General features: G+C 38.6%; 1 protein-coding gene across 1 annotated transcript; it reads left to right on the plus strand.

Annotated features, from left to right (window-relative positions):
- Positions 1–1,489: 1,489 nt before the first annotated feature.
- On the plus strand, positions 1,490–26,285 carry LOC121376517. The gene is made up of 4 exons (XM_041504412.1): positions 1,490–1,642; positions 23,494–23,659; positions 25,249–25,306; positions 26,223–26,285. Exons 1-3 carry the CDS (start codon positions 1,574–1,576, stop codon positions 25,278–25,280), a joined length of 267 nt encoding a protein of 88 aa, XP_041360346.1. The 5' UTR covers positions 1,490–1,573; the 3' UTR covers positions 25,281–25,306; positions 26,223–26,285.
- The last annotated feature ends 280 nt before the right edge of the window (positions 26,286–26,565 follow it).

Here is a 26,565-nt window from a genome sequence, read left to right on the forward strand (position 1 = left end):
GCATGAATACGTGTTCTTGAATTGCATCAAGTTTGGCAAATGCCAATATGTTTCTCTGGTCGTCCACAGTCAGAACTAGGATCAGAATGGGAAACCCCGTTTTGTTATTTCCCTTGACGAGGTCTCGTATAATTTCAAAGATTTATATGTGTTGGCGCATGTAATGTGACAGGTATGCTGAACAATATTGCTGTAATGGCGTGTACAAGTAGGAATGAAAGGAGGTTGTATATACCCCAAAAACGTCACGTTATGCAAACGCCGTCTAGCAGTAAGTAAGCGTGTTAATTAACCCCAGAAACACGAGGATTCGTGCAGCAGTTTGCCAAGACAATTTTCTGTCAACCTATATCAAGGCTTTACTTCATCGACTGCACAAGATATGTGTCACAAGTACAGATCAATACTTTCGCGTCAACCCATTTTATGAGAAAGTTGACAGAAATAATTTATCTGACAGTTGCACGTTTATCGCTAAACGTCTGATCAGCTATATATTCTGACTTTACTTCTGATTTTACATACACCTGCACAATTTATGCATGTTTTGAATGTACAAAATGTGTATATGGTCTAGGTCATCGATTCGTTTATTTCTATACCTAAGATATGCAATAACCCAATTCGATTTTGTGCTATGGTCTTAAATATTCACCCGGGGTCAAAACTGGTTGATATTCGGTCCGGTAAGCCATGCATTCTGCCGGCCGGTGAAGATCGGATCGTGATAACATATTATTTAATAAAATAAAGTTGCATATATTTGGTCAAAGTTCTGTTTTTGAGATATCCTTTGTCTGGTGCCATTTATGATTTTGAGAGACTCACGGATACCACGTCAGTCGGTTCGTTTATTCATCTATCCGTTTACTCAGGCGTTGGAAGCGATGGGGAGGGGCGATGAAAACGTTAACAGGTGAATGTCTGTATTACTGGCCCCTCAATTTGCTAGCATCACCCGAAGTTTAAAGTTATTACTATAAATGATGGATCCTTTACCGTATCCTCCAAACGCTATATTTTATTGTGAAATTATTTTAAAGTTTGTTTTGTTTAACGACACCACTAGAACACATTGATTTAATAATCATCGGCTACTGGATGTCAAACATTTGGTAATTCTGACAAATAGTCTCAGAGAAAACCCGCGAAATTTTTCCATTAATAGCAAGAGATCTATTCTATGCACCATCCCACAGACAAGATAGCACATGCCAACATACCACGTCTTTTAATATACCAGTCGTGGTGCACTGACTTGGACGATAAATACTCCAGTGAGTCCACCGACGTGTATCGACCCCAGACCGACCGAGCACCAGGCGAGCGCTTTACCACTGGGCTACATCCCGTTGTTTTAAAGCGACTCGAGTCTAGATACAACGATAACATCATGTTTTCATACCACTCAGATTGTAGGTGGATTACTGAATCACGTGTACGTTACTCGTGTGCCTTGCCCACACTAGGTCACGTATTTTTGACGTGGTCGTGTCTTATCATTCGTGATAAGAGTACAGTCCTTTCTGTGCGAGTCAAGGTGTACATCTGTCCACGGTATCGTGCTTCAAACATGGAATCCAAGCTGTGTGCTCTTGTTTTTCTCTTTCTGGGAGTTTCCTTCGTTATGAGTACCTCGCAGGTAAACGGAATGAATGAATGAATTTGTAAACATAAGAATGACAATTATATGTATACATTAGCTCTAAATTTATCAGCGTTTAATAAACCCCGTAAAACCTATGCATATTCAGCAAGAATCTGTGTATATAGTACTATAATAGAATGTAAAGGTACTTACGTTTCCATTACAATTAACATGAACAATGAATGAATCACACAAGGTAAGTATATGAAAATATTATTAACATTAAGAATAAAATGTTAAAACTTTGTATAGAAATCAGTGTTTTAAATGAAAAGACGTTCTACTATATGCATTTAGTTTTCGTATCACGTTACCGGAGTTTAAAACTCCATGGTGCGTGATGTCATGTCTGTAACAATGCTAACCGATTCTAATTGGTTCGAGTATGTCCTTTTGTCACACATCAGAGCAAGTACCACGATTACCAGTTCCCAACAGTACACTAGTTTGTCCGTTCCAGTTTTACAATCATCAAACTGAGCAATACTAACACCTTATTCCTTACACTGTCAATTGCGTCAAATTCAATGTGCTTCTCGTCGCCCTTATGTTTGTAACAGCAGCAGAGAAAAAGTACCAACCTCTGGAACTAGAGTCGGTCATGCCACTTTACGGAGACAGCCCGTTTTCCATTTATGTTTCAATATTCAGGTTGCGTATTAATTCGTCTGCAGAACTAAGTTCATTTGTGGTCTATATGGTCCGTATGTACTCGTGTTTGGTGTGAGGGAGTCTGTCTGGGTCAATACAAGTACAGCACACCTTGTTTTCCTTTAAATGCACAAGTCTGGGCGAATCCTTTTAAGCGAAATGACTAACGCCCTTCCCTGGTTAGCGGCTGATTATAAGTTATTGATTGGTCTCGATACTGCTGACTAACCGTGCAACGTTAATCATTTGGTCTTTAGACCAATATGTTCACTGGGTACACACGTGCCGTACAGTTACTTTTCTTTGACACCCAATTGCTGTGCCATTCATTTACCGTAAAACGTTCAGACTGGAACCCTTGTAGGTAGTACAATACCAAATAACTTCCGGCTGGGTCAAAGTTCGAGGTGCACCCAACTTTTGATAGAGAAGTGAACACCACAAGTCCTGTGATTGGTTATAAATGTGAGTGTGTTGGTTGTAAAAAATAATAGTTTCATCTGGGTAAAATAAATGTGCAATTTTATTTCATCTAGTACCAATGTGTCAAGTAGCCTTGTGCTTGAAACATGTATGGGGTACCTGTAAAAAAAAGTACTCAAATTTTGTGCGAAACTAGGGTAGTCATAGACGCTACCCGTTATCTCAGAAACGAGCAGCTTGACCCCCATTTTTTTCTGATTCACTTTAAGTGTAAGGGGTGGTAGTATTTATATCCGTGGCGTTTATGTCGGTTGATACGTTGCAGGTAGGAGTTTTAGCCGTATATGTTACTATTGTCGTCTATGGGATTTGATTTGGTAGTGTACACCCTATAGCACATATTCAGTGCATAATAAAAAATATTATGATTTTGTCATTTTATTTAATTAAACTATACTGGTTGCTTAATTAGCCATCACTCGATCATGCAAGTTCACAATGACCTTGACCTTGACAATAATCTCTGTACATAGCTCTGAATGGAGTTTGAATCAAAGTTAGCACTGAAGAAAAGTTGGTTTTGGCCTATAATTCATACTGTAAAGATTTCAATAATTTCTTTTTACATGGTATTTGACTTGCCATATACAACTGCTCTTAAATATGGTATTATATATAGGCAACCTGAACTAAGATTTTAATAGCAATTTATTTTTATATTAAAAATAGCATGTGCCAATAGTGGGTTAATGTCTTTAGTTTCCATTAACATTGTTAATTTTTTATGTATGAAATTCTGAAAACTCAAATTTGTAAAGAAGTTGATTTTTCTTGTCATTTTGACATATTTATAGGGTGCTAAGTTATATTTTAGACAAATTTGTAGTTTTATGCAAAATTTAAAGTAAATTTGAAGAAAAACTTTACCAAAAACATAATTAAATTTGTTGTCACTATTGTGCCTTCTGTTCTTATTTGTACATAACAATAAGGTTGTTAAACATATACTTAGATCTCCAGATCATTTTTGTTTCTTAATAATCACTTAGTTAGCTCTCATGAAAAGCATTTGGAGTTTATACTAGATTCAGAACCAATTTTTTCAGATTTGATTATCTGCCTTGGTTTAAGTTGATAATTTATTTTATTGTTAAAGCTGTATTACCTAATGTTACTAGCTAAATAAAATGCTGGATTACAGATTGTAGGAATACATCTAATGTACATATTGTATTCATCCGGATTAGAAAATAATGCAAGAAAATAGATGTTCGGGTAATTTTGTCATTTAAAAATTGTTTTTTTCGGTAATTAATCAAAAATAAATGTGTTAAAGCTGCATGATTATTCCAGATATCACAACTATTAAAACCTCCAACTACAGTAGGCTATAAATAAAATATAGTCAGGAATATTGGTGGCTGCCATTGGTTTTGATGGTTCATTATGAAAATCAGCATGGCCGATGGATTGGAAATTCCCACATCTGGTAACTTGAAGACACCCACACCCAGCATACAGGATTTCCTCCCAACACTAATGTTCAGGACATTAAGTCATTACTTCATACAGGTACAGTCATGTTTGTGTTTCCTTCCTCAGACAGTGTATTTTTTTAATACTGATATTTCTTTGATGTGCCTGTTAAGGTCTTCATAATCTAGGGGTCAATCAAGTGCATGTGTTTTAATGGAATTCTTTAAAGGGGTAGAGGTACTCTGACTATCTTTGTTGTCTCTACATATATACCTGAGTACACACACCCAACTGAAAGTAAATATCTTCAGGAGTTTTATTTTAAAACATTTTGTTGTTTAATATGACATATTGCATTTCTACAAAACTATATGCAATATATATGCTTTTTGAGGGGTACATTATATTAGGTTGCACTGTAGAAACAACAGTTTCAGTGAGGTTGTCAGTTTATGTCAGAATACACCAGATCCTGGTTGTCATAAAGACACATAGCTGGACACTTTTTGAAAAATGTATGTTATCAGTATAGGTAGTACAATACCAAATAACTTCCGGCTGGGTCAAAGTTCGAGGTGCACCCAACTTTTGATAGAGAAGTGAACACCACAAGTCCTGTGATTGGTTATAAATGTGAGTGTGTTGGTTGTAAAAAATAATAGTTTCATCTGGGTAAAATAAATGTGCAATTTTATTTCATCTAGTACCAATGTGTCAAGTAGCCTTGTGCTTGAAACATGTATGGGGTACCTGTAAAAAAAAGTACTCAAATTTTTTGCGAAACTAGGGTAGTCATAGACGCTACCCGTTATCTCAGAAACGAGCAGCTTGACCCCCATTTTTTTCTGATTCACTTTAAGTGTAAGGGGTGGTAGTATTTATATCCGTGGCGTTTATGTCGGTTGATACGTTGCAGGTAGGAGTTTTAGCCGTATATGTTACTATTGTCGTCTGTGGGATTTGATTTGGTAGTGTACACCCTATGTAGAATAAAGTCACCCACTAAACTCAATCTAGTCAAGATAACACTTTCTCGCAATATGCTTTTTATTCGCGCTATTAATTTAGTGGTTTTTGTTACGCGCCATATTTTGACTAACACTCACGACGGGGTGTGAGAACACTTCCGGGCGGGCTAGTGTGGACGAAGTCAATCGGAAAAACAAAATGTTGGTATGTGTTTGGTGTGGTCTGTTGTCGTGGTCGCATCAGTCGTACACATTTAACGTTATCTGTTATTCTAAAAAAACAAAAAAACATCAGCTACGGTGGCATTGGTAAAGCGCTCACCTGATGCGCGGTCGGTTGAGGATCGATGCCTATCGGTGTCCCATTGGGATATATCCCCTTCTAGCCATTGCACCATTACTGGTCTATCAAAGCCCGTACTATATGCCATCGTGTCAGTGGGATATATCCCCTCTAGCCATTGCACCATTACTGGTCTATCAAAGCCCGTACTATATGCCATCGTGTCAGTGGGATATATCCCCTTCTAGCCATTGCACCATTACTGGTCTATCAAAGCCCGTACTATATGCCATCGTGTCAGTGGGATATATCCCCTTCTAGCCATTGCACCATTACTGGTCTATCAAAGCCCGTACTATATGCCATCGTGTCAGTGGGATATATCCCCTCTAGCCATTGCACCATTACTGGTCTATCAAAGCCCGTACTATATGCCATCGTGTCAGTGGGATGGTGCATATAAAAGATCCCTTACTACTAATGGAAAACATGTAGCGGGCTTATGTCAAAATTGCCAAATGTTCGACATCCAATAGCCCATGATGATCAAATCAGTGTTATTTAGTGGTGTCGTTAAACAAAACAAACTTAAAACGTATTCTAAACCAAAACCCATCATGCAGTGTGAACACTGCCAGTGTACACTGACTGTTCACTGCATTTTGGTCGAGTGGAATCATCTGCAGGCGACGAGGAAATAGGTAAAATACATTGTCGTTGAATCTTTTAACTTTCACCCATAATTAATTTTAAAGTTTTAAATACGATTATGATCTTTATACAGTTTTTATATGTACTTACCTTTGATATTTGCATTTTATCCACATCTATTTGCACGTTGTTTTTGTTTTACATATATATATATTTATATTTATATTATAGTGATCTTTTTCATATACTTTTATTTATTTGACACCCAATAGCCGTTGTATATCTATAACGAAAACCCATTAATATTTACAGATCCAACAAAAACTAACAACATAGACTGCAAACGATGTATGTGTATAAAGTGGGTTTGTTTTGTTTAACGACACCACTAGAATAAATTGATTAATTAATCATTGGCCATTGGATTTGAAACATTTGGTAATTCTGACATATCGTCATTATAGGAAACCCGCTACATTTTTCCACTAGCAGCAAGGGATCTTTCATATGCACTTTCCCAAAGACAGAAGACCACATACCACGGTCTTTGACCAGTTGTGGTGTACTGGATGGAAAGAAAAAGCCCAATCAGTTGAATGGATCCACCGAGGTGGTTCGATCCTGCGCCGCAAGCAACTGAGACGAACACTCAAGCGTCCAAGTTAAATCCCGCCTCTGTATGTGCATACAAATCATAGAACTTATTTTGAAACGTTACCTCGACACAGGTGATTGTGTGTTGTATTGTCGCTACCTCGGGAAATCTCTACCCAAATGATTCTACTCCTACAACATAGGAATAAACAGCACTAACAGAGACTGTATCTTTAAAGCAAGGTCGACTGTACTTGCGCTAAACCCTGTTTTTCTCGTGATGAGATTTCCCAGCCAAGAAGACTAAAACACTTGAAGACAGATGATTTGCCAGTCACCACCGTTTATTATGACGTCTCTGTCTGATGACAAATGTAATCATTTCACCGGGGACACGAACTTGCTATCGATTGGCGAGGACGTTCTGGTCTCTTCTTATTTCTGTCGTCTCTTCACATCGACTGGATCAGATCTATTGAAGTAGTAAATGTAATTCTGTCTTTGGTTTGCAAGTCCCCTCCAATTATGCAACTGAACTCCGTACATCGCCAAATAATACCATCTGTAGTTAGTATCTTTCATTGGTGCCGTTTTTAAATTCGGATTTTGTTAGTCCCCTTGCGGTCCAACCGGAGGGGACTATTGGTTTCATTCCCGTCCTGTTTGTCCGTCCGTCCGTCCCACAAATAATTTTCCAATTTGTTTTGACAATGCCTCTATCATAACCTATTACAGATCAAGTTTGATTTTTATGACGATTTACCCATTTTTGACAGAGTTACGGCTCCAATGCTACAAGATATTGAGCTGAACCTTTGTATATAGCTTTATTATGTACTGTTACAGATTACGTTTAACTTTCATGACGATTTACTTTTTGTTGACAGACTTGAGAGATACAAATATGTGTTGTAGGGGGCATTGCTTTAACAGTACTATCAGAACGGCCATGTCGAACTTTAGTACTTCATATGAAAATGAATTTGATTGAAGAGGTCTAAATCCCAAGAGAGATATGGTTGACACAATTCTCCATCTCTGACTTCTTCTCCTACCCAATAATATCACTATAATTAAACCCCATCAAACAGCTCGGTGTGGCATTTCGTTATACATACACAACAGAACGACCATGTGTATGTATGTATGTGTGTGTGCGTGCGTGTGTGTATGTGGTAACTCGTATGTTCTCTAGCCGTATTCTGTTTGTGTGTGATAATACGGATAGACTGCACTCTACGTAATAGACTGTTAATTTTTGACAACCAAACGGTCGCCATTTACTGTGTCTAACTTGCAAACATTTTCCAAAACCTGACTCTACAGACCTTTAGTCTGACCCTTTTCGAGTTTATTCATAACTTACGTGTTAGGGACTAGCACAAATACTACAAGAAGAAACCCGACACCCCTATCTCAAACCGGCTGACTGTTTCGAATAGTCCTTAGGTTTTTTCCTGCAGCATCTGTACTAGGAAACAGTTTCATGATATGGATAAACTCGATTTTATTCAATCTCAGGGTTTAAGAAGGATCCCCCTCCTCAATGTGAACTTCCCTATACACACTGACACTGCGCCACATTTTGGAAGAGTGTAATCATCTTAAGCGTATATATATCCGCGCGCGCACACACCCATACATAGTGCAAGAAGGCGAGGCTGACTGGATCTCGCCGACACATCAGGCACGGCGGACCAGGGAGGCGGGGGCTGGTCGGCTCTAGTCTCCCAATAATTCTGGATCAAAACTATTATTGGTAGTAAATCTTAAAGGGACATTCCTGAGTTTGCTGCATTGTAAGATGTTTCCGAAAAATAAAATATTTCTACGATTAAACTTACATATTAAATATATTTTCTTGTTTAGAATGTCAGTGTCTGTATATTCAATGTGTTTTATATGTTTCAGCCAATGGCTGATTTCAGCTTCGGCAAAATAAAGTGATTGATTGACTATTAGAGCAGACGATAATGGGAGACCAGTTCTATTGTCTACACTGCTTGATACTGGAGTTAATACTAAACATATTTAAGAGGTTTGGAAAATTATGAGAAATCATGAATGTAATCACTGATTACGATGGGCGATGGGCAACTAGTTTTACGTGCTTATGCACCACTGGGGTTTCGAACACGCCTCTCACGAGTAAAGTCTGAGATGTAATCGATTGCGAAAACATGTAATCGATTACAATCGATTACGATTACTGTTTACGAGTACCCAATTTCTGGAATGAATGAATGTTTGTTTAACGACACCCTAGCACAAAGCTAGAGATCGGATATTGGGTGTATGCCTACAGGAAAACGAGTGTTGTTTTTTCAACAGTGATTGCGACGAGAATCTAAAACGACAAAACAGTTATCGCATACAAAATCGTAGCTTTTCAGTTTAAACAAAGTATTTACTGACTGTTCAGAATGAGGTGGCGGATCCTTGAGATAAATAGATATATAGGCACAGCGGAAGCAAGTAGACATTTGGGCGGGGGGGGGGGGGGGGGCTGACTGATGGAGATCGAAAACGAAAAGGGGTTTCGTGGGTATGCTTCCCTGTAAAAAAATTAAAACTAAATGTCCTGCTATGCAATTTCCTGCATTCTACAAGTAAAATGTTTTCTTTAAAGGGACATTCCTGAGTTTGCTGCAATTTTTAAGATGTTATCGACTAACAGAGACTTTTTAACGATTGTAATTACATATCAAATATATTTTTCTGCCTAAAATATAAATGGCTGTATATTAAACGTGTTTCTGATCGTTGTACTAGGTTAAGTTTAATTTTATTTCCTAAAATATATTTTTTGGTACGTACGAAATTATTTGAAGACAAAATTTAGCTTGGGCTTTTGACATATATTAAGACGCTACAAATATTAGAACGACCAGAAACACGTTTAATATACAGCCACTAATATTGTATGCAGAAAAATATATTTGATATGTAATTAAAATCGATAAAAAGTCTTTGTTAGTCGATAACATCTTAAAAAGTGAAGCAAATTTAGGAATGTCCCTTTAATATCGTCTATAGCTTGCGAATCAACCTGGCGACTTTGTTCTAAAGAATCTACTGTATTTTTCAATACTGTCACAGTACTTTCAATAGTGTCGATTTTCGCACGAGACAGCCCAAGCTATTCCTCGATGTGTTCAAGCGACTTCAGTCTGACGTATACTTGAGGAATCCGTGCGTCCATGCGATCAAGTCTTTGCATAATCTCATACAATAATGTTGTCGACGCTACTGGCGTGGCCACTGGAGGTTGTGGATACTGTGGTTGGTATGGCGTTGCACTGTGAGTAAAACTCACACCTGGACTGGCGAAAGCAACTTCTGGGTTGGAGGGTGACTGACCATCCATGTTTGTACTTTGACGTTTTTTTTACTGGAAGGCTTTTTAAACTATCTGGCGATTCTTTCTCTCTCTTTCTTCTAGAATTTCCTTTCTTCATCGGGATACTGGTTTATGATTTCATTATAAAGGATCGTATCAAATAAAATTTTATAAAACTCATTTAAACTGTTGAAAAAATAAGAAAAATATCGAGAGCCAACATTTAAACCACCACCATTCCCACGCATGCGCATCATCCAATAGTCGAAATATCAATTGCCTTAGAAACAGAGGATCATCATGATTGGATTATCAAACCCAGGGGTATGAATGCAGTGTTCTAGCTAGCAATAAATAGAAGACTGCTGCATCTTGGCCCAGTTTTGTGCCTCCCTGCTGTTTGTTGCCGCTATGCCCCCTGATTATCGTAGAATTAATAATAATAATAATAAACAAAACCCTTGCTTTCCTCTCTAAGCGTGTACACTGTTATCCCGGGATTGAATTAATGAATTAATGTTTAACGACACCCCAGCACGAAAAATACTTCGGCTATTGGTTGTCAAACTATGGTAATGCAAACAAAATAAGGTGATGATCAACATCAATATAAAAATTCAAGATTTAAATAAAAACAGTGTAAAGAACTGTGCAAAAACACAAACATCACAGATAGATACTTTGTGCTGTATTGGCCATTCTCAAAGAGAATGTTACACCCCTGCACCACGGTGAGGTTACAGCACGCGCAGGGGTCCCGGGATTGAATTCACCACTAAGAAACGTTTGACAATACATCGTTTGAGCACAGGTGTGAAAGTCCACCAACGATACTGTATCAAGTTGTTATTTTCTTTTCTTAGTCGTTACGTCAGAAGATGGGCAGGCAGCCAGTCGCGTGAAACTTAATTCTATTGGCAGTCATCCTCACACTGCCACAGACACAACCACAAATCATGGAACTAATTAAACACCCAGTTGAAAGTAGTCTATCACGTGATAAAAATTCCCCAAAGCGGATTTTAATGGATTTTGGACATGTTCAACGAAACACAGCGCTTGTACACCCAATATTCCTATAGCGTTTAGTTTTCGGCAACGACCACCTTTTCGCCGTGAACAACTAGACTATAACGATAATCTGTCATATCGAGGTTTATCTTGATGTGCTAAGTTGGAAGTAATTTTTACCCAGTCGATATTTATGATATTAGGTGATCAATGAAACAACAACACTCAGACCAATGTAGATACAGTTTTCGCGGGTACAATTGGTCATTATAAATGCAAAATTAATTATAATATGGCACAAAACAAACTAGCAACCCTGTTTATTTGATGTATGTGCATGTAGGTATAAATACTAGTATGTACTTTAATAAAAGAATGACTGCAAATTTGTTTTAATACAATCGATGTCGAACTTTAATAATAGTTATTTTCAAACTGTCCAAAATTAAATGTAATTAGCAACTTATATATATACAAGGATTTATTTTAATTTCCATTTGTGGATGTATTAAATGGTATAAATGATGCACAAATAATACAAAACAAAACATGATAGTGATCAGACAGTTTGCGATTATTAATTATAGCTTAGTTCAATATTTTAAATATATATTTTATGCAGTAATACAATAATTATACCTATGGTTCGAATAATAAGTCAGGTTTTGAAAAATGAATATCTTCTTCACCCCAACCCGCAAAACAAATGTGTGCTATGTGTGCTGTATACATACGTTCATAAATTTCTGAAATTATTTAACAAATAACCCAAAAGTATCCATTATGCTTTTCAGTGAATGAAATTGAAATGAACTTAACAATTTCATGCTGGAGACATCATTTCACCTTTCTGCATATTTGTGTAAATGTAATCGTGATTACTGATAAATGTATTGGCAATCGTAATCAGTTATTTAAAAGTTCTTGTGGTGCGGGACATAGCCTAGTGGTAAAGCGCCCGCCTGATGCGCGGTCGGTATAGGATCGATCCTCATCGGTGGGCCCATTGAGCTATTTCTCGTCCCAATCAGTGCACCACGACTTAGTGCGAGAGCTAGGTGGATTTTATTTTACCTAGAAGCTACAACAGCCATATTACACAGGCGTGACACGGGTAGCTTCCTGACCCCCAAAACACAATTCTTAAGTGTGGTGGGTGTGGTTAGAGGGCCCACTAAAAACTCCCCCCCCAAAAAAAAAAATCGGTTTTATTTGACATGGAAGCTACAAGAGCGACACATATCCCATGCGGTAGGGGTGTTTGCACTGATTACAAATATGCAACTTCAGAAGAAGATTTCTGGTGGGGAGGTCACTTAAGAACAACACTAATTAGTGCTAATTACACTTTTATTTGACATGAAAGCTACAACAGGGAAATCACATGCAAAATGTAGAGGATGGTCCCCTGATCAAGAAACAACAACTTAAGAAGAGAATATGTGGTGGTAAGGTCACTTAAGAAGAGGTAATGTACATTCGACTCTACCTTGTGCAGAGATAAGCTTTAAATTTTGGTCATATAAATGTTTTGTCATTGTGATTTATTGTTGTTTAGAATGTTTGAAAAGATAATATTGTTTGAAATTTGCAGCACATGCCTTGTCCTTGGGTCTGAAATTACAATTTACTGTTCTTCTTCAGTCGAATTCAAAATGACCTCATCAGAAGAACAGGTTTCGAAGATGTCACTGTACTCGGCGTCTGTTTTGGTATTTTCATCTGGAATAAGAGCGTCGGGGAGCTGTTGCCCATGAAACCATATGGCGGTGTAGGTTTGGTCTTGAACCTCCCAGCCTTTAACCTGTAGTTGGTTGTTGACAGAACATTTGTGTTGGCATCAGCCCACATTTTTGCAATGAATGATGCACGCCGAATTTGCTGGGAGACCTCGGCTTCACACGGTGGTATCATGGTTGCATCAATCCCGCAAAGTTTTTCAAGAAGATTCTTAGCAGCAGCATTTGGTGCGTATGCCTTTTGAAAAACTTCGAAGCGATGAGCATAAAGCAAAAGTGATTTACTTGGCCGCGCTCCATACATCCTTGCAGTGAAGAACATGACTGTATTGACAGAATTGAGGCCAAAATTGCCCATGGCCATCTCTGCAAATGCATCTTGGGCATCCTATCTCCCTCGAGAATTTTGAAGGGGCGTTTCCTTCCTTTTTTGAAGAATATATAGTCTGACGCCGTAAAGGCAAGGAAGCCAGCTAGTGCTTGGCTGAGTGGGGTTCCCAAGACTTTGCGTATTGCAGTGATATCTATGAATCTTCTAGATAGATAGATAGATAACAATTTAACGTGTCCATACACCACTAGGGTTTCGAACACGCCCATCCAGAGTCCGACCTCCGATAAGATCGGTGGCCTGACTCGGGATGAGGGGAGGATAGAGTTGAAAATGGGCAGAATTTTGAAAATAGCTATTAGTAAAAAAGTTAATAGAATTAAAACAATTAAAATAAATAAAAAGTTACAAGCCAAAAATAAAAAGAATTGACTGCTCGGCCGAATATTTATCTAATTTGGAGCATTTTCGATGTGCAGTCCAAAAATAAATAAGAGAAAGAAGAGAGGATCGGACTATTTTATAATATTAAAAAAAGATAATAATTTCGACATATAATTTTGAACGGAGGTCTAAAAGTTTAAAGTCCGATCTAAATGGTCCGGGCCGGAGGAGGAGGGGGGGGGGGGGGGGGGGGGGGTGTGAGTTTAAGGTGGGCGGAATTTGGAATACGAATTTAGTAGTTAGGTCAAAGACCTAAAGCCAAAATGAGCTCATTCATACAACTCATGTCTGGACAAAAATTTAAATCCAAAGAACAAAATTCGACTGCTCGACCGAAAGGATTTTAAGGTGATTTGAGCAATTTAGACGGGCTGCCAAAATAAAGTGCGTCGGACTGTTTAAAAAAAAAAAAAAAAATTAAAAAAAATTAAAGTCCCAACTAAGCCCTTGGAACGGTTGGCGACTACGGGGACGAGATCAAGTGTTTGGCGTTGAACTGTGGCACCAGTTTCCTCCAACGGTGGGCTAGCAAGGTCTTAGCTAGCTCGACGTAATGGGCGCTGGCGCTGATCTTCAGTACTCTGTGGATGGTGTAGTTGTCCATGTCTTCGAAGAGTATTCCCTGTCTGTAGAGATCATCTCGGCGCGACATCACCACAAGTCCAAACTTCCCGTCTCGTAGTTCCATGTCGTGGATGTCACACTCAACTCCGTCAGGAAACTTCTTAAAGTTGCCCTCAAGAATGCCTCCCGGCAGTGAGCTGGTGTCCGAGGTGTCCCCGACCAAGTATCGAGCGTACTGGCCCTTGATCTTGGAGATGGCTAGGCTCCAGGCGGCGTCCCTGCCCCGGGCGGTCGCTGAAGGCCGGGCCTTGGCTGGCTGGTCACTACTCGGTGGGGTGACGGCCTTCTGCTTCGCAGCAGCGCCATCCATAGGGGTCTTGGCGGAGCCCCCCGGGGGTGGGGGACTCGACGCCGACCGCCTCGAAGGGGTTGGAACGGGAGACGCACGCCGTGGAGTTTCGCAGATCGCTGTGTCGACTGGTACGCTGGCTCAGTCTGTTCAGAGGTATCTGCGTCGGCTGGCACTGGTTGGTCGGGTCCCGGGGGTGGGGGCGGCGACGCAGACAGGATCGTCTGGTGTTCCTTGCTGATGTCTCAGCATCCATCCAAATATGTGCTCTGAACTGCCTGCAATGATGTAGCAAAATAATAGCGACACTTGTATCTAACTGCTATGTTTTTTTTACATTTCCCTTGTCAATGTGACTAACATGAGCGCAGATCAAGGTGTCGGCTTTCTCGTAATTAGTTTTCAGGTTCTCTACTTGTTCCTTCACGCCTTTCCCATCTATGACGTAGAAAAGGTAGTATGCTCCAATATACGAGATATATACAAGTCGCCCTTTAACTATGTCTGCATAATGCTGGGCCTCCCATTCCGTTGCCAGGAATTTTGGTAGCTGCTCTTTGAATGATCGTGAATTTAGTCAATCCAAGATATTTCTTGGATGGTGCTGTTCTGATCCACATATGGAGTATTCTCTCTTGTCTGTGTCATCAAGACCTCTTCTTGCTCTTTATCAGTCCTTTATTGATGGGACTGGATATGCATCAAAGATGAGATGCACTCTTCCATGGGAGAAAGCAGTGACTTGTCTTAAAATGCAGGCTGCCAAAGATCCATATATTCGTGGAATGTTGGGAGGAAGAACATGTAGCAGGTACATACCATCAACCACACATGCATCAACTGAGCTAGGTATGACAGTGGGACCTTTGTTCACTAATAGCGCCAGAACTCTTTTCTGTCTTGACCATACAACCATCTGTGCTACACATGGACAGAGGAACCGGTGTTAGTGGATATGAAAATATATGTTGCAAATCAAGTTTCCTCTGGGAAGCAATGATGACGATGCGTCCCATAAGGTCACGTGTACACACAAGTGATGCCACACGTTTGTCTCTGTTACTCTTATTTACTGAACTATTTTCTTTGAAGGTTCTCAGCCTCTCTCTTTTGATTAGGTTTTCAAAATGATTTGGATCTGCAATGCAGCTGTCAACAAATTCCTTGTACCTGGCTTGTCCTTTCTTCGGGATTGCCAGCAAACAGGTCTTGATGGGATCTGTTGCCGCTTTATAGGTGCCGATATTGTACAGCCTATCAGTTACTTCAGTGCACTTCGGATTGCACGAGTTGCTTATCTAGTCTACAACTTTATGCAAATCTCCTGTGTCTCTTCATTCAACTCACAATTTGAAATTTGACTGTTACGATCTTTTACTTTGGCCTCTTCTTAAGCGACCTTATCAAGCAGTATTTAAGTGGAAAATCCCCCATTTCCACGACCTTTGACCTCACCACCACATATTATCTTCTTAAGTTGTTGTTTCTTGACCAGGGGACCATCCTCTACATTCTGCATGTGATTTCCCTGTTGTAGCTTCCGTGTTAAATAAAAGTGTAATTAGTGGTGGTGGGGGGTACATTTTAATTTTTTTACAGTTTTTGTTGATTGAGGTCAAATGAAATGGTAAGAGTGGAAAACTGTTTTGCTTGTTATAATCAATCTGATACAAGTTTCATGTTTGTATCGTTTGTGTATCATGTGGCATTTTCTAATTAAGCATTAATTAAGTGTGAAAATCACAGTTCCATGACCTTTGACCTCTTCTTAAGTTGTTGTTTCTTGATCAGGGGACCATCCTCTACATTTTGCAAGTGATTTCCCTGTTGTAGCTTTCACGTCAAATAAAAGTGTAATTAGTCTGGGGGGTCAAGTTTCATGTTTGTATTGTTTGTGTATCATGTGGCATTTTCTAATTAAGCATTAATTAATGTTGTTCTTAAGTGACCTCCACACCAGAAATCTTCTTTATTTTCTGCATATTTGTAATCAGTGCAGACACCCCTACCACATGGGATATGTGTCGCTCTTGTAGCTTCCATGTCAAATAAAACCGATTTGGAGGGAGTTTTTAGTGGCCCCCCTGACCACACACACCACTAGCCACACTTAAGAATTGGGTTTTGGGGGTCAGGAAGCTACCCGTGTCGCGCCTGTGTAATATGGCTATTGTAGCTTCTAGGTAAAATAAAATCCACCTAGCTCTCGGACTAACTGGTGTATCAAAGGCCGTGGTATGTGCAATCCTATCTGTGGGATGGTGCATATAAAAAATCCCTTGCTACTAATAGAAACATGTAGCGGGTTTCCTCTCTAAGACTATATGTCAAAATTACAAAGTTTGACATCCAATAGCCGATGATTAATAAATCAATGTGATCTAGTGGTGTTGTAGAAAACAAACTTTTTCTTCTTAAATGTTCTTATAATCGAAATCATAATCAGGACATTTTTAATTAATCGTATTCGATTACTTTTGTGAAGTAATGGTCCCAATCTCTGAATCATTCATTGCCATTGTAAGGCCGCTTTCATGTGCACACCACATGTTGCGTTCGGTATGAGTTTTGTCCACTGAAATCCATCGGATGATATTCAGTACAGTCGTTCACACGTTCACAAAGCCTCGTAATTCTTTGGAAGTCGCACGCCGCGTGCACAGTTATGAAAGCGGCTTACAGGACACAGGTGTTGTAGACACAGCATTACATGTTGCGACGAAGACAATGCACCCAATGAGGCAGAACAGTTAATTCATTTTGATCATTCAGCAGTGGCATTTGAGGATAACCAGTGGCGGATCCAGAAAATCCATTGGGGGGGGGGGGGGGCAATGTATTGACGCGGAATGCCAATAGAACTTTGGGGAGGTTTGGAGGGGATCGTAAAAAATTAAAATTAATATATAATAAAATTATAATAGTCGCAAAATTTAGGGGCGGGCGGGCCCCTGGGCCCCCTAGATCCGCCTCTGATAATACAAACACATATTAATACGTATGTGACACGGTCATATAGAGTACAATATACACTGTTAAAAATAAGTATTGGATATTCCATTTCAAATATTAATAATTATAGAATGAAATGCAATATAAAACTCAAAATAAGTGCACGATGTGCGTTAATGTTCCCCACGAATAGCATGAAAAACGCAACGATTGTTTTGATCAGAAAGCACGTGACGTGATTTGCACATGCGAAGTGTGCGATTTAAAAGTGAACACTTAGTTTGTGTGTACGTTGTATGCATACTATGACAATATTCACTGTTTGTTACTGGAACACTAAATCATAACCTTTCTGTCACATTCTGTATAACATAGTGTAACTTTTCAACAATGCGATGCCTCCAATGTCAGGAACGTCTCAGGGCTGTAGGCATGCTTCAAGTTGACACTACCCAGTGAATTGTTGCCCCTAGACTTAATGTGTCACAATCAGTCATTAGCTGATTGTGGGCACGATATCGACAAACCAGAAATGAGAACTCCGTGTTACAGTCTTTGATCAGACTATTCGTGAGAAAGAGAGAGAGAGAGAGAGAGAGAGAGAGAGAGAGAGAGAGAGAGAGAGAGAGAGAGAGAGAGAGAGAGAGAGAGAGAGAGAGAGAGCGCGCGCGCGTGTGTCCACGCATGTCGACCCCACATTTGACTGCAAAGCACATTGCTGCCAGACATCAGTGGTGTACACATCGTAGACATTGTGCTAACAGGCGTTGGATTCAGGTAATGTGTTCAGACGAGACCAAATTCACACTAGACTTCCATGATCGACGCGAGTGTATCTGGCGACGTCCCAATGAACGCTACGCCAACGTCAACGTCAACGTTCGTCCTCATGACCGATTTGGAGGAGGGTCGGTTATGGTGTGGGGTGGCATTACCATGACTGCCAGAACCCAGCTGCATATTGTTCATGGGAGGGTCACTGGGCACTACTACCGTGCCCTTCGCAATTCAGTCTGGACGCCATTTAGTTTTTTTTCACGACAACGACCGTGCTCACCGGAGTCTACTGATCACAGCATACCTGCAGCAACAGAATATCACCACACATCCATGGCCAGCCGTAAGCTCAGACCTTTTACCGAATGAGCACATGTGGGACATCAACGGACGACGTCTCCGAGAACGTCAAACTAATCCAATCAACTTGGCAGAATTAGGCGCCGCTCTCCAAAAGGAATGGAACAGGATTCCCAAAAATGTTATTGGACGTTTAATCAGGAGAATGACATGTCGGATTCGTGCGTGCTTGACGAACTGCGGGGGTTTTATCCGTTACTAGTGCAATTATAATTGAAAACGTGAAATTGACAAACATCAACTCCTGTTGCCTAGCTGTGTCCTGGCTAGAATCGTGAACGCCAGTCCCATGTCACGTGAGTGCTTGTGTTTTACCATTAATTGTTATTGCAATAAATATTAACACATCTCTATTATATTGTGTTATATTCGAATATCCCCTACTTATTTTGAACAATATATGAATAACAAAACCAACTAGTAATTTAGAGGTGAAAAAAGCCTCTTTTCATTCAACATGCTGTCTCGAATGGCCATGACACCATAAATGTAGACTAAATTGTAAATTGTATTGCTATAAGGGTAAACAATTAGTATTCTGGCAATAGAAGACGCCTTCATAAATGTACTAGGTATTCTGAAGAATATGAATAATTACAGCACGTACCAAAAAGTGACACTCATCCTCTGATGTAAATATCACAGACGGTCGAGAGCGTAATAGCAATTCGTATTTAGTTTCCAGTTCATGAATGATCTTACACTCCGTTCAGTTAGTATTTCTGGCACGTGTGTGGACGATTTGAACCATCTGCCATAAAAGCTGCAATTGACTAGAAGTAGAATACGGTTACGAAATGAATGAAGTAAAAATGTATATTTCACAAAGTGGTTAGTCACCGGTAGTGACGGGTATTGGCAACATTTTTCTATTGTCATATTGCAATACAAAAACAGGGTTTGTTTAACGACATCACTAGGGCCCAGAAATTCGACAAGATATATTTGGACCACGAACTGGGATGGTGATACGAACGTGTGTCTTTTTATCCATTGCCAATAAAGATATTATATTTTGTTGGGTCCCTAGCCATGTTGGCATCAGGGTAAAGAAAAGGCAGATTCAGCTGCCAAGTCTGCTTTGGATTTGCCTCATGCCAGGGTTGGTGTACCGTATACTGGTTTTAAATATAGTATCAACCAATTTATCTTTTCGACTTGGCAACGTGATTGGGACGGTGCGGTTGCGAGCAAGCTTCATGCCATCAAGCCAGCCTTGGGAGAGTGGCAGTCCTCATATAGACAGCGCAGGAAGGATGAAATAGTCTTGTGTCGTGCTCGCATCGGTCATACTTACTTGACCCATTATTTATTTTGAAGAAAGATACTCCCACCTCAGTGTGAGCGATGTCAGTGTATTCTGACGTTGCGCCACATTTTGGTGGAGTGTCCTCATCTAAAACAAAAACTCGAAAAGATATATTTGGACAAAGAAATGTGATGGAATGATTTCGTTTCCATCCAGAACGTTTATTACAATTTCTTCGAGATTCTGACTTTTATTCTAAATTTGAATTGTATCTATCTGTGATATTTGTATTTTTACACAGTTCTTTACACTGTGTTTTTATTTGTCTCTTGAATTTTTATATTGATGTTGATCATCACTTCATGTTTTCAATTACCATAGTTTGACCACCCAATAGCCGATGTATTTTTCGTGCTGGGGTGTCGTTAAACATTCATTCATTCATATTTTATGAATTGATAGTTTTTGTTTGAAAATATAATACTTGTGACTAACACACGTACAAAATATGTTATTGTTACCTCATACTTTTACGAGAGATTCGTCTAGTTACACCATAGTTATCGCAGCTGTTAAGTGACGAGTGTAATGATCGAGGGCGTGGCCCAAGATCTATTACACCAGTCACTCAATGGCCACAATAACCGTGGTGTAACTAGACGAATCTCTCGTAAAAGGATGAGGTAACTACCTTGTACCACGCCCCCACCACCATGACGTCACCGTGGTCGTCAAGACGTTTTATAATTTAACTTTAGCGCGATGTAGCAAAAGTGTGGGTTTTTTGCAATTTATTGGGTCCGCTTTGGACTACTTGCTTCGATTAGCGTAAGCCTATATGGGGAAACTTAATTCATTAAGATGGCTACTTAGATGACGTTACAGGCGCAAATAAAACGAAAGGGTGCTGCGTAACACCTCCTTGGAATTAAATGTTTAGCAGGTGAATACAAAGCATTTATTGGTTTTTGGTACTCAGCTTGATTATTACCATGTAGAAAATATATATGTTGGTGAACGTTTGCACTATCTTGGCCATGATTTTATTTTGAGGGGTAGGCTACCCATACGTGGGCAGGGCACCCACACTGTCTGATTCGTGTTATGAAGCGACATACATTATATATATATATATATATATATATATATATATATATACAGTTAAACTTCGATCACTCCACCTTCGATCTCCTCGAAAATTTCGATCTCTCGATCTGAAGCGACGGTCCCGGCCGAGTTGCTATACAAACTAGTATATATATTCCAATGACACACGACATGTTTCTTCTCTATCTGTGTTGACCCATTGGTCGCTTGTACTAATAAAAAGTACACTAATATGGGCACCTCAACAAGTAAAAAGATAGTCTTGTTGAAATAAAAACAATAATTTATTAATATAAGGTCTTGTTAGTCAATTGTGTGTACAGGAGGTTGTGTGTTGTAACACGAATAAAACTAATAACACTCATAAACTACGTCAATAGGGTAAATGCCAGCTTAAAAATCGGGCCACAGCAGATAACTTGATAAGACTCTAATCCAATTAATTTCCCGTTAATAACTCGAAGTAATTGCCTTTCTGAATGCCTTATAGTAAAATGTCAATTTTATGATAGTGCACCTTTAATTGTAGACAGGGGAGTAAGCTGTAAATTACATTGAAAAATATTGGCTATGTTCTTTAAATGGATTATATAACTATGAATGTTTAACGACACCCCAGCACGAAAAGTACATCGGCTATTGGGTGTCAAACTATGGTAATGCAAACAAATAAAGTGATGATCAACATCAATATAAGAATTCAAGATTTAAACAAAAACAGTGTAAAGAACTGGCGAACAAAACTACAGTCATAAAATAAATGCTGAGCACTCTCTACTACTAAATTACATAATGAACAATGCTGAAAAAGAGAAATACGCCTAACATACAACTGATAACCTAACGGTAAAGAATGATAAATTAACGTATAATGCAACGATTTAGTAACCGGATCAATACACTTATTATGTAAATTAGCCCAAACTAAGTTAAAATCAATACCCCTGCGAGTGCTGTAACCTCACCGTGGTGCAGGGGTGTAACATTCTCTTTGAGAATGGCCAATACAGCACAAATTGAAGTTTAGAGTAAAATTCGGTGTCAGTAAATTTCTGTGATATTTGTATTTGTATTTTTGCACAGTTCTTTACACTGTTCTTGTTTAAACCTTGAATTTTTATATTGATGTTGATCATCACTTTATTTATTTGCATTACCATAGTTTGACACCCAATAGCCGATGTATTTTTCGTGCTGGGGTGTCGTTAAACATTCATTCATTCATTCATTCATTTAAAATCAATATGTGGAAAAGCAATAACCGTAGAATGACACTGAGCTACATTATGAAGTAAAATATGTTTAGAAGAAACCAATTATCAATATCACATAACTCCTCTAACTCCCGTAATGCAGCTAAACACACGCTAGAAAAATACCGCGTTGCGTACTGTTCAAAATATATATTGCGGTATACCGGTTACACCACGCATCTCTGTTAGTCAGTACGGTGGTGTCGTGGTTAGGCCATCGAACATGTAAGATACAGGGTTCACAGCCTGGCACTGGCTTCCACATCAAGTGAGTTTTAATGACTGGGCTACTACACCCTCTTTTCTCTAACAACTAACCCTGTATCCTGGACAGACAGCTCAGATTTTGAAGTGTGTGCCCAGGATAGGGTGCTTGAAACTTAATTGAATATAAACTCGAAAATAAGTTGAAATGAAATGAAATATAAGGTGGAGAAATATCGATGTCTGACATATCAATCACTGAACACATATAGAATTACTTCGTCGTATTTTGTACTTGTGCAGCAGCCATGATGCACATTCAGTACTGTCACAATTTGATCTGCGTGGGATGCTAAAAATGCCCATCAATGGTTAACGGGCATGGGTTTGGCAAAATCTCTGTGATGCTTCAAAGATCTGGTTTTTAGGCTAAGATTTCTTTCCATTTCAAGAATACAATGAACCTCTCAGCGCTTGTTCGTTCAATATCTTATCATATTATTAAGCCAAACCATTGGTTTTTTTGCGACTGCAAAACAATCATTCATGGCAAACATATGCTATATTTGGTATTAACTGTGGGCATTATTATTATTTTTTAATCGATGCAACACATCATTGTATGTGTGTGTGTGTGTGAATCTTTACCTTTATACACATATGTGGATAAAAGATTCACATATGTGTATAAAGGTAGTGTGTTATACAAATACTTCACCGGGATCCAATAGGCCTATTTAGATATACATTACTTTTACGCTTATACCATTAGGCGCTTACTTCGGTCTGTTTTTGTATAATTTTAGTGTAAATAATATGTTTTATATACTACCTTTGTTTGTCACCTTATACACACCAATGTATTTTAGTGTAAATAATATGTTTTATATACTACATTTGTTTGTCACCTTATACACGCCAATGTATTTTAGTGTAAATAATATGTTTTATATACTACCTTTGTTTGTCACCTTATACACGCCAATGTATTTTTCTGTTTGGGTGTCGTCTAATATTTTGTTTTTCAAACAAAACATACGGGTAATTTTTTGTTGTATTGCATTTAGTTTGCTATTTTTGGTTGTTTAATTCATAAATTATTTTTCTTTCTGTTTAAAGTCAGAACGTGCCACGTTCAACCCGTGTAAGATAGGCTCGCCTGTCCTGAACGACATCGGGATGCGGCTGTTTTGTGGTCGAGGTTTACATCGTGTTACATGTCCTGCCGGGAGTCACTGTTTAATTGACCCAGCTGACCGGTTCGCTGTGTGCTGTCCCACATTCTGTAAGTATATCACACGCAGGATACACTCTTGCCACACATTACCTAGAATGGACTTGGAAAGTGTGGTTCTTTCTATGTCCGAAATTGGTTACATTACCCTATATATATAGCTGGCATTCAAAACTTGTGACACCATGTTTAAACAGTTTCTCATCAGAAATACTACAACAAATGAAAACACAAACCAAAAATGTATAATGTACCGTACTTACTAAATCCCGAGTACTTACGTCATTAACAAAATAAATCTTCCAACGACAACCTCCAAAACATTCTCCGCCATTTTAAATGTGCTAAATAGAAAGAAGCAACTCGCCCTACACATTAAGAAAAGTATTGACTTAATGTGCGCCCTGCACTAACATATTACCATCTTCAGTTGTATCATTTTCAACTGCCAAACAAGGTGTTTGTATTCGATCATGATTAATTTGTCACTGTCAAGGTACTTGCACCCAGTCGTTGTTAATTTGTCACATTTTCATCAGCCGAAGAAGGTGTTGCTCTCCATCAAGGTTAATATTTTATCAGGTCAACAGCGAAACTATTGTGTGTACTCCATCTTGATCGATTTGTCACGTCAACAGCCAAGCAGTCTTGTACAATATCGTGGTAAATGTGTCACGTCAAAACTCATACACGGTGTTGCACTCAATTGTGGTTAATTTGTCACATTATCAACGGCAATGTATCATGTTATCAACAGACAATGTATCACGTTATAAATGGCCAATATATCACGTTATCAACAGACAATGTATCACGATATCAATAGACAATGTATCACGTTATCAACAGCCAATATCAATGACCAATATATCACGTTATCATCGGCCAATATCAATGGCCAATATATCACGTTATCAACAGAATGTATCACGTTATCAATGGCTAATGTATCACGTAATCAGCAGACAATATATCACGTTATCAACAATGTATCGCATTATCAACGACCAAACACGGTTTTGTCGTGGTTAATTTTATCTCGTCAACAGCCATACACGGTCCATTCACATCATCGTGGGCACAAATCTGGTTACTGGCAAAATGACAGGACAAGCGCGGGAACGAAGTAGCTTGATTTTTTTTAAAGTCAGTTTTGAGATAGTGCCAGTCTAACAGATGGAGAAAGAAAGGTGAAGTCGTGTTGTGAGCGCATTGTATTTAAAAACAAGACTGCACCTTTGTGCTATAGTCAATTCATCACATTCATTTTGGCGGGTTGCAATCGGCGTAAACTGGTGAGAGGAGCCTAGTTGACGAGGATCATTAACACATGTACTGTTTACCATAAGTTTGTAAACATCGGTTTATTTGTTTTACCACCTTTTTACACTGATCTCACATATTTGTACATTTACTCATATTTAAAAAAACCTAAATGCTTTGTCGCTTGTTTGTTTCTTTTCGTTGGGTTTGTTTCTTTTCGTTGGGTTTGTTTTTAAATTCGTGACGGGATGTCGTTAAACAGACATTCATTTATTCGAGACGTGAAAGGGGGCTAAGTTTAAATCGGATTACATGGTTTGTGCTATATTAATTAGCAGTAGACCTTCATTATCTTGTGTGTTTTTTCTATTTTGCAGTCTTTGATTTGGGTGGTCTTAATTTAAACTAAGCACTTTTTCAAAAGGATGACGATACGTAAGTACTGTATCATAATAATAAAAAGAACCTTTATATATTGTTGTTTGTAAAACTAATTATGGACTTAATTAATAGGCTATTTGTATGTCTGGTTCTCAGACTAATGATGGGTTTAATAACTATAAACTCTTGCTGCAATAACCGCGTAATATAATGAATCATCATGTTATCTTATTGACAAAGGAAATGTAACCGCTGTTCCCTGGAGGTGCGATGCTAGGAGCGGTTCGTGTTTTGAACTACTGCTCCACGACTGGTATATCTGGTACTTTACCATTCAGAATTCAGGCAAAAAACTGTAAGACATTTTCACAAAAGCCTGCATACACACACACACTATATATATATATATATATGTGTGTGTGTGTGTGTGTGTGTGTGTGTGTAAAATATTATTTTCATGGCTTTTTTTTAAACTGCAATACGACATATATTTAAAAATAAAATGTAAAAGATTTAAAAAAAATATATTTTGCCATAATTAGTTCCATCTTTTTATTATAAGTTTTAAAATGGTCCATAACTGTATAAATGTTTTCCACAGGTCCCCCACCCAGTGTATTTTAAAAACATGTATACACAAAGTAAAAGTTAGTGTCTTTTGTAATTAATTAATTAATCTGGGGTTATTGGGCGTCAAATATTTGCTAATTCTGGCACGTAGTGTTCAGAGGAAGCTCGCTACTGGTGGTCTGAAAATCATATCTCAAAGTTTAAAAGAGTATATCCAAAACTGCATATATGGCTAATTTTTTAGTGGACTAGAAGTTGTAAGTAATACCGATAGTAGTGTAGTGCTATGGACTAGAAGTTGTGTAATTTAAGTGAAACAGCTGTGATAGCGAAAACATTTAACCAACTGTGTTACTGCCTTTAATGCTGTTTACTATGGTCTTTTTTGTTTGTTTTTCAGAAAGGTGTGCAATTTCATCAGTACGGAATGAGCTGTGAAACTGCAATAAATACAATATCGATAGCCTTTTTGTTTGTTTTACTTGTAAAAACAGCTATCATCGCAGTTGTTTCCGGATTGCATTCAGTTCTCCACACTCACCACCATGTTCTATTTTATTGGGCAACAGTATGTGTAAGAAGATAACTCTTCTAAACTTCACACCTGGAGTCAGAATCGCCGTGGATGACTAGCAGCAGCTGATTAAACAATGGCTCGAATTTCTGTATAACAACTATCTAGTTTATTTGCAGGAATCTTTGCCGAACAGTTGTTTTAAAGGGGCAATCACAAAGTTACATAA

The sequence above is a fragment of the Gigantopelta aegis genome, chromosome 6, assembly GCF_016097555.1.
Source record: "Gigantopelta aegis isolate Gae_Host chromosome 6, Gae_host_genome, whole genome shotgun sequence".
In the NCBI taxonomy this organism is placed as follows: Eukaryota; Metazoa; Mollusca; class Gastropoda; order Neomphalida; family Peltospiridae; genus Gigantopelta; species Gigantopelta aegis.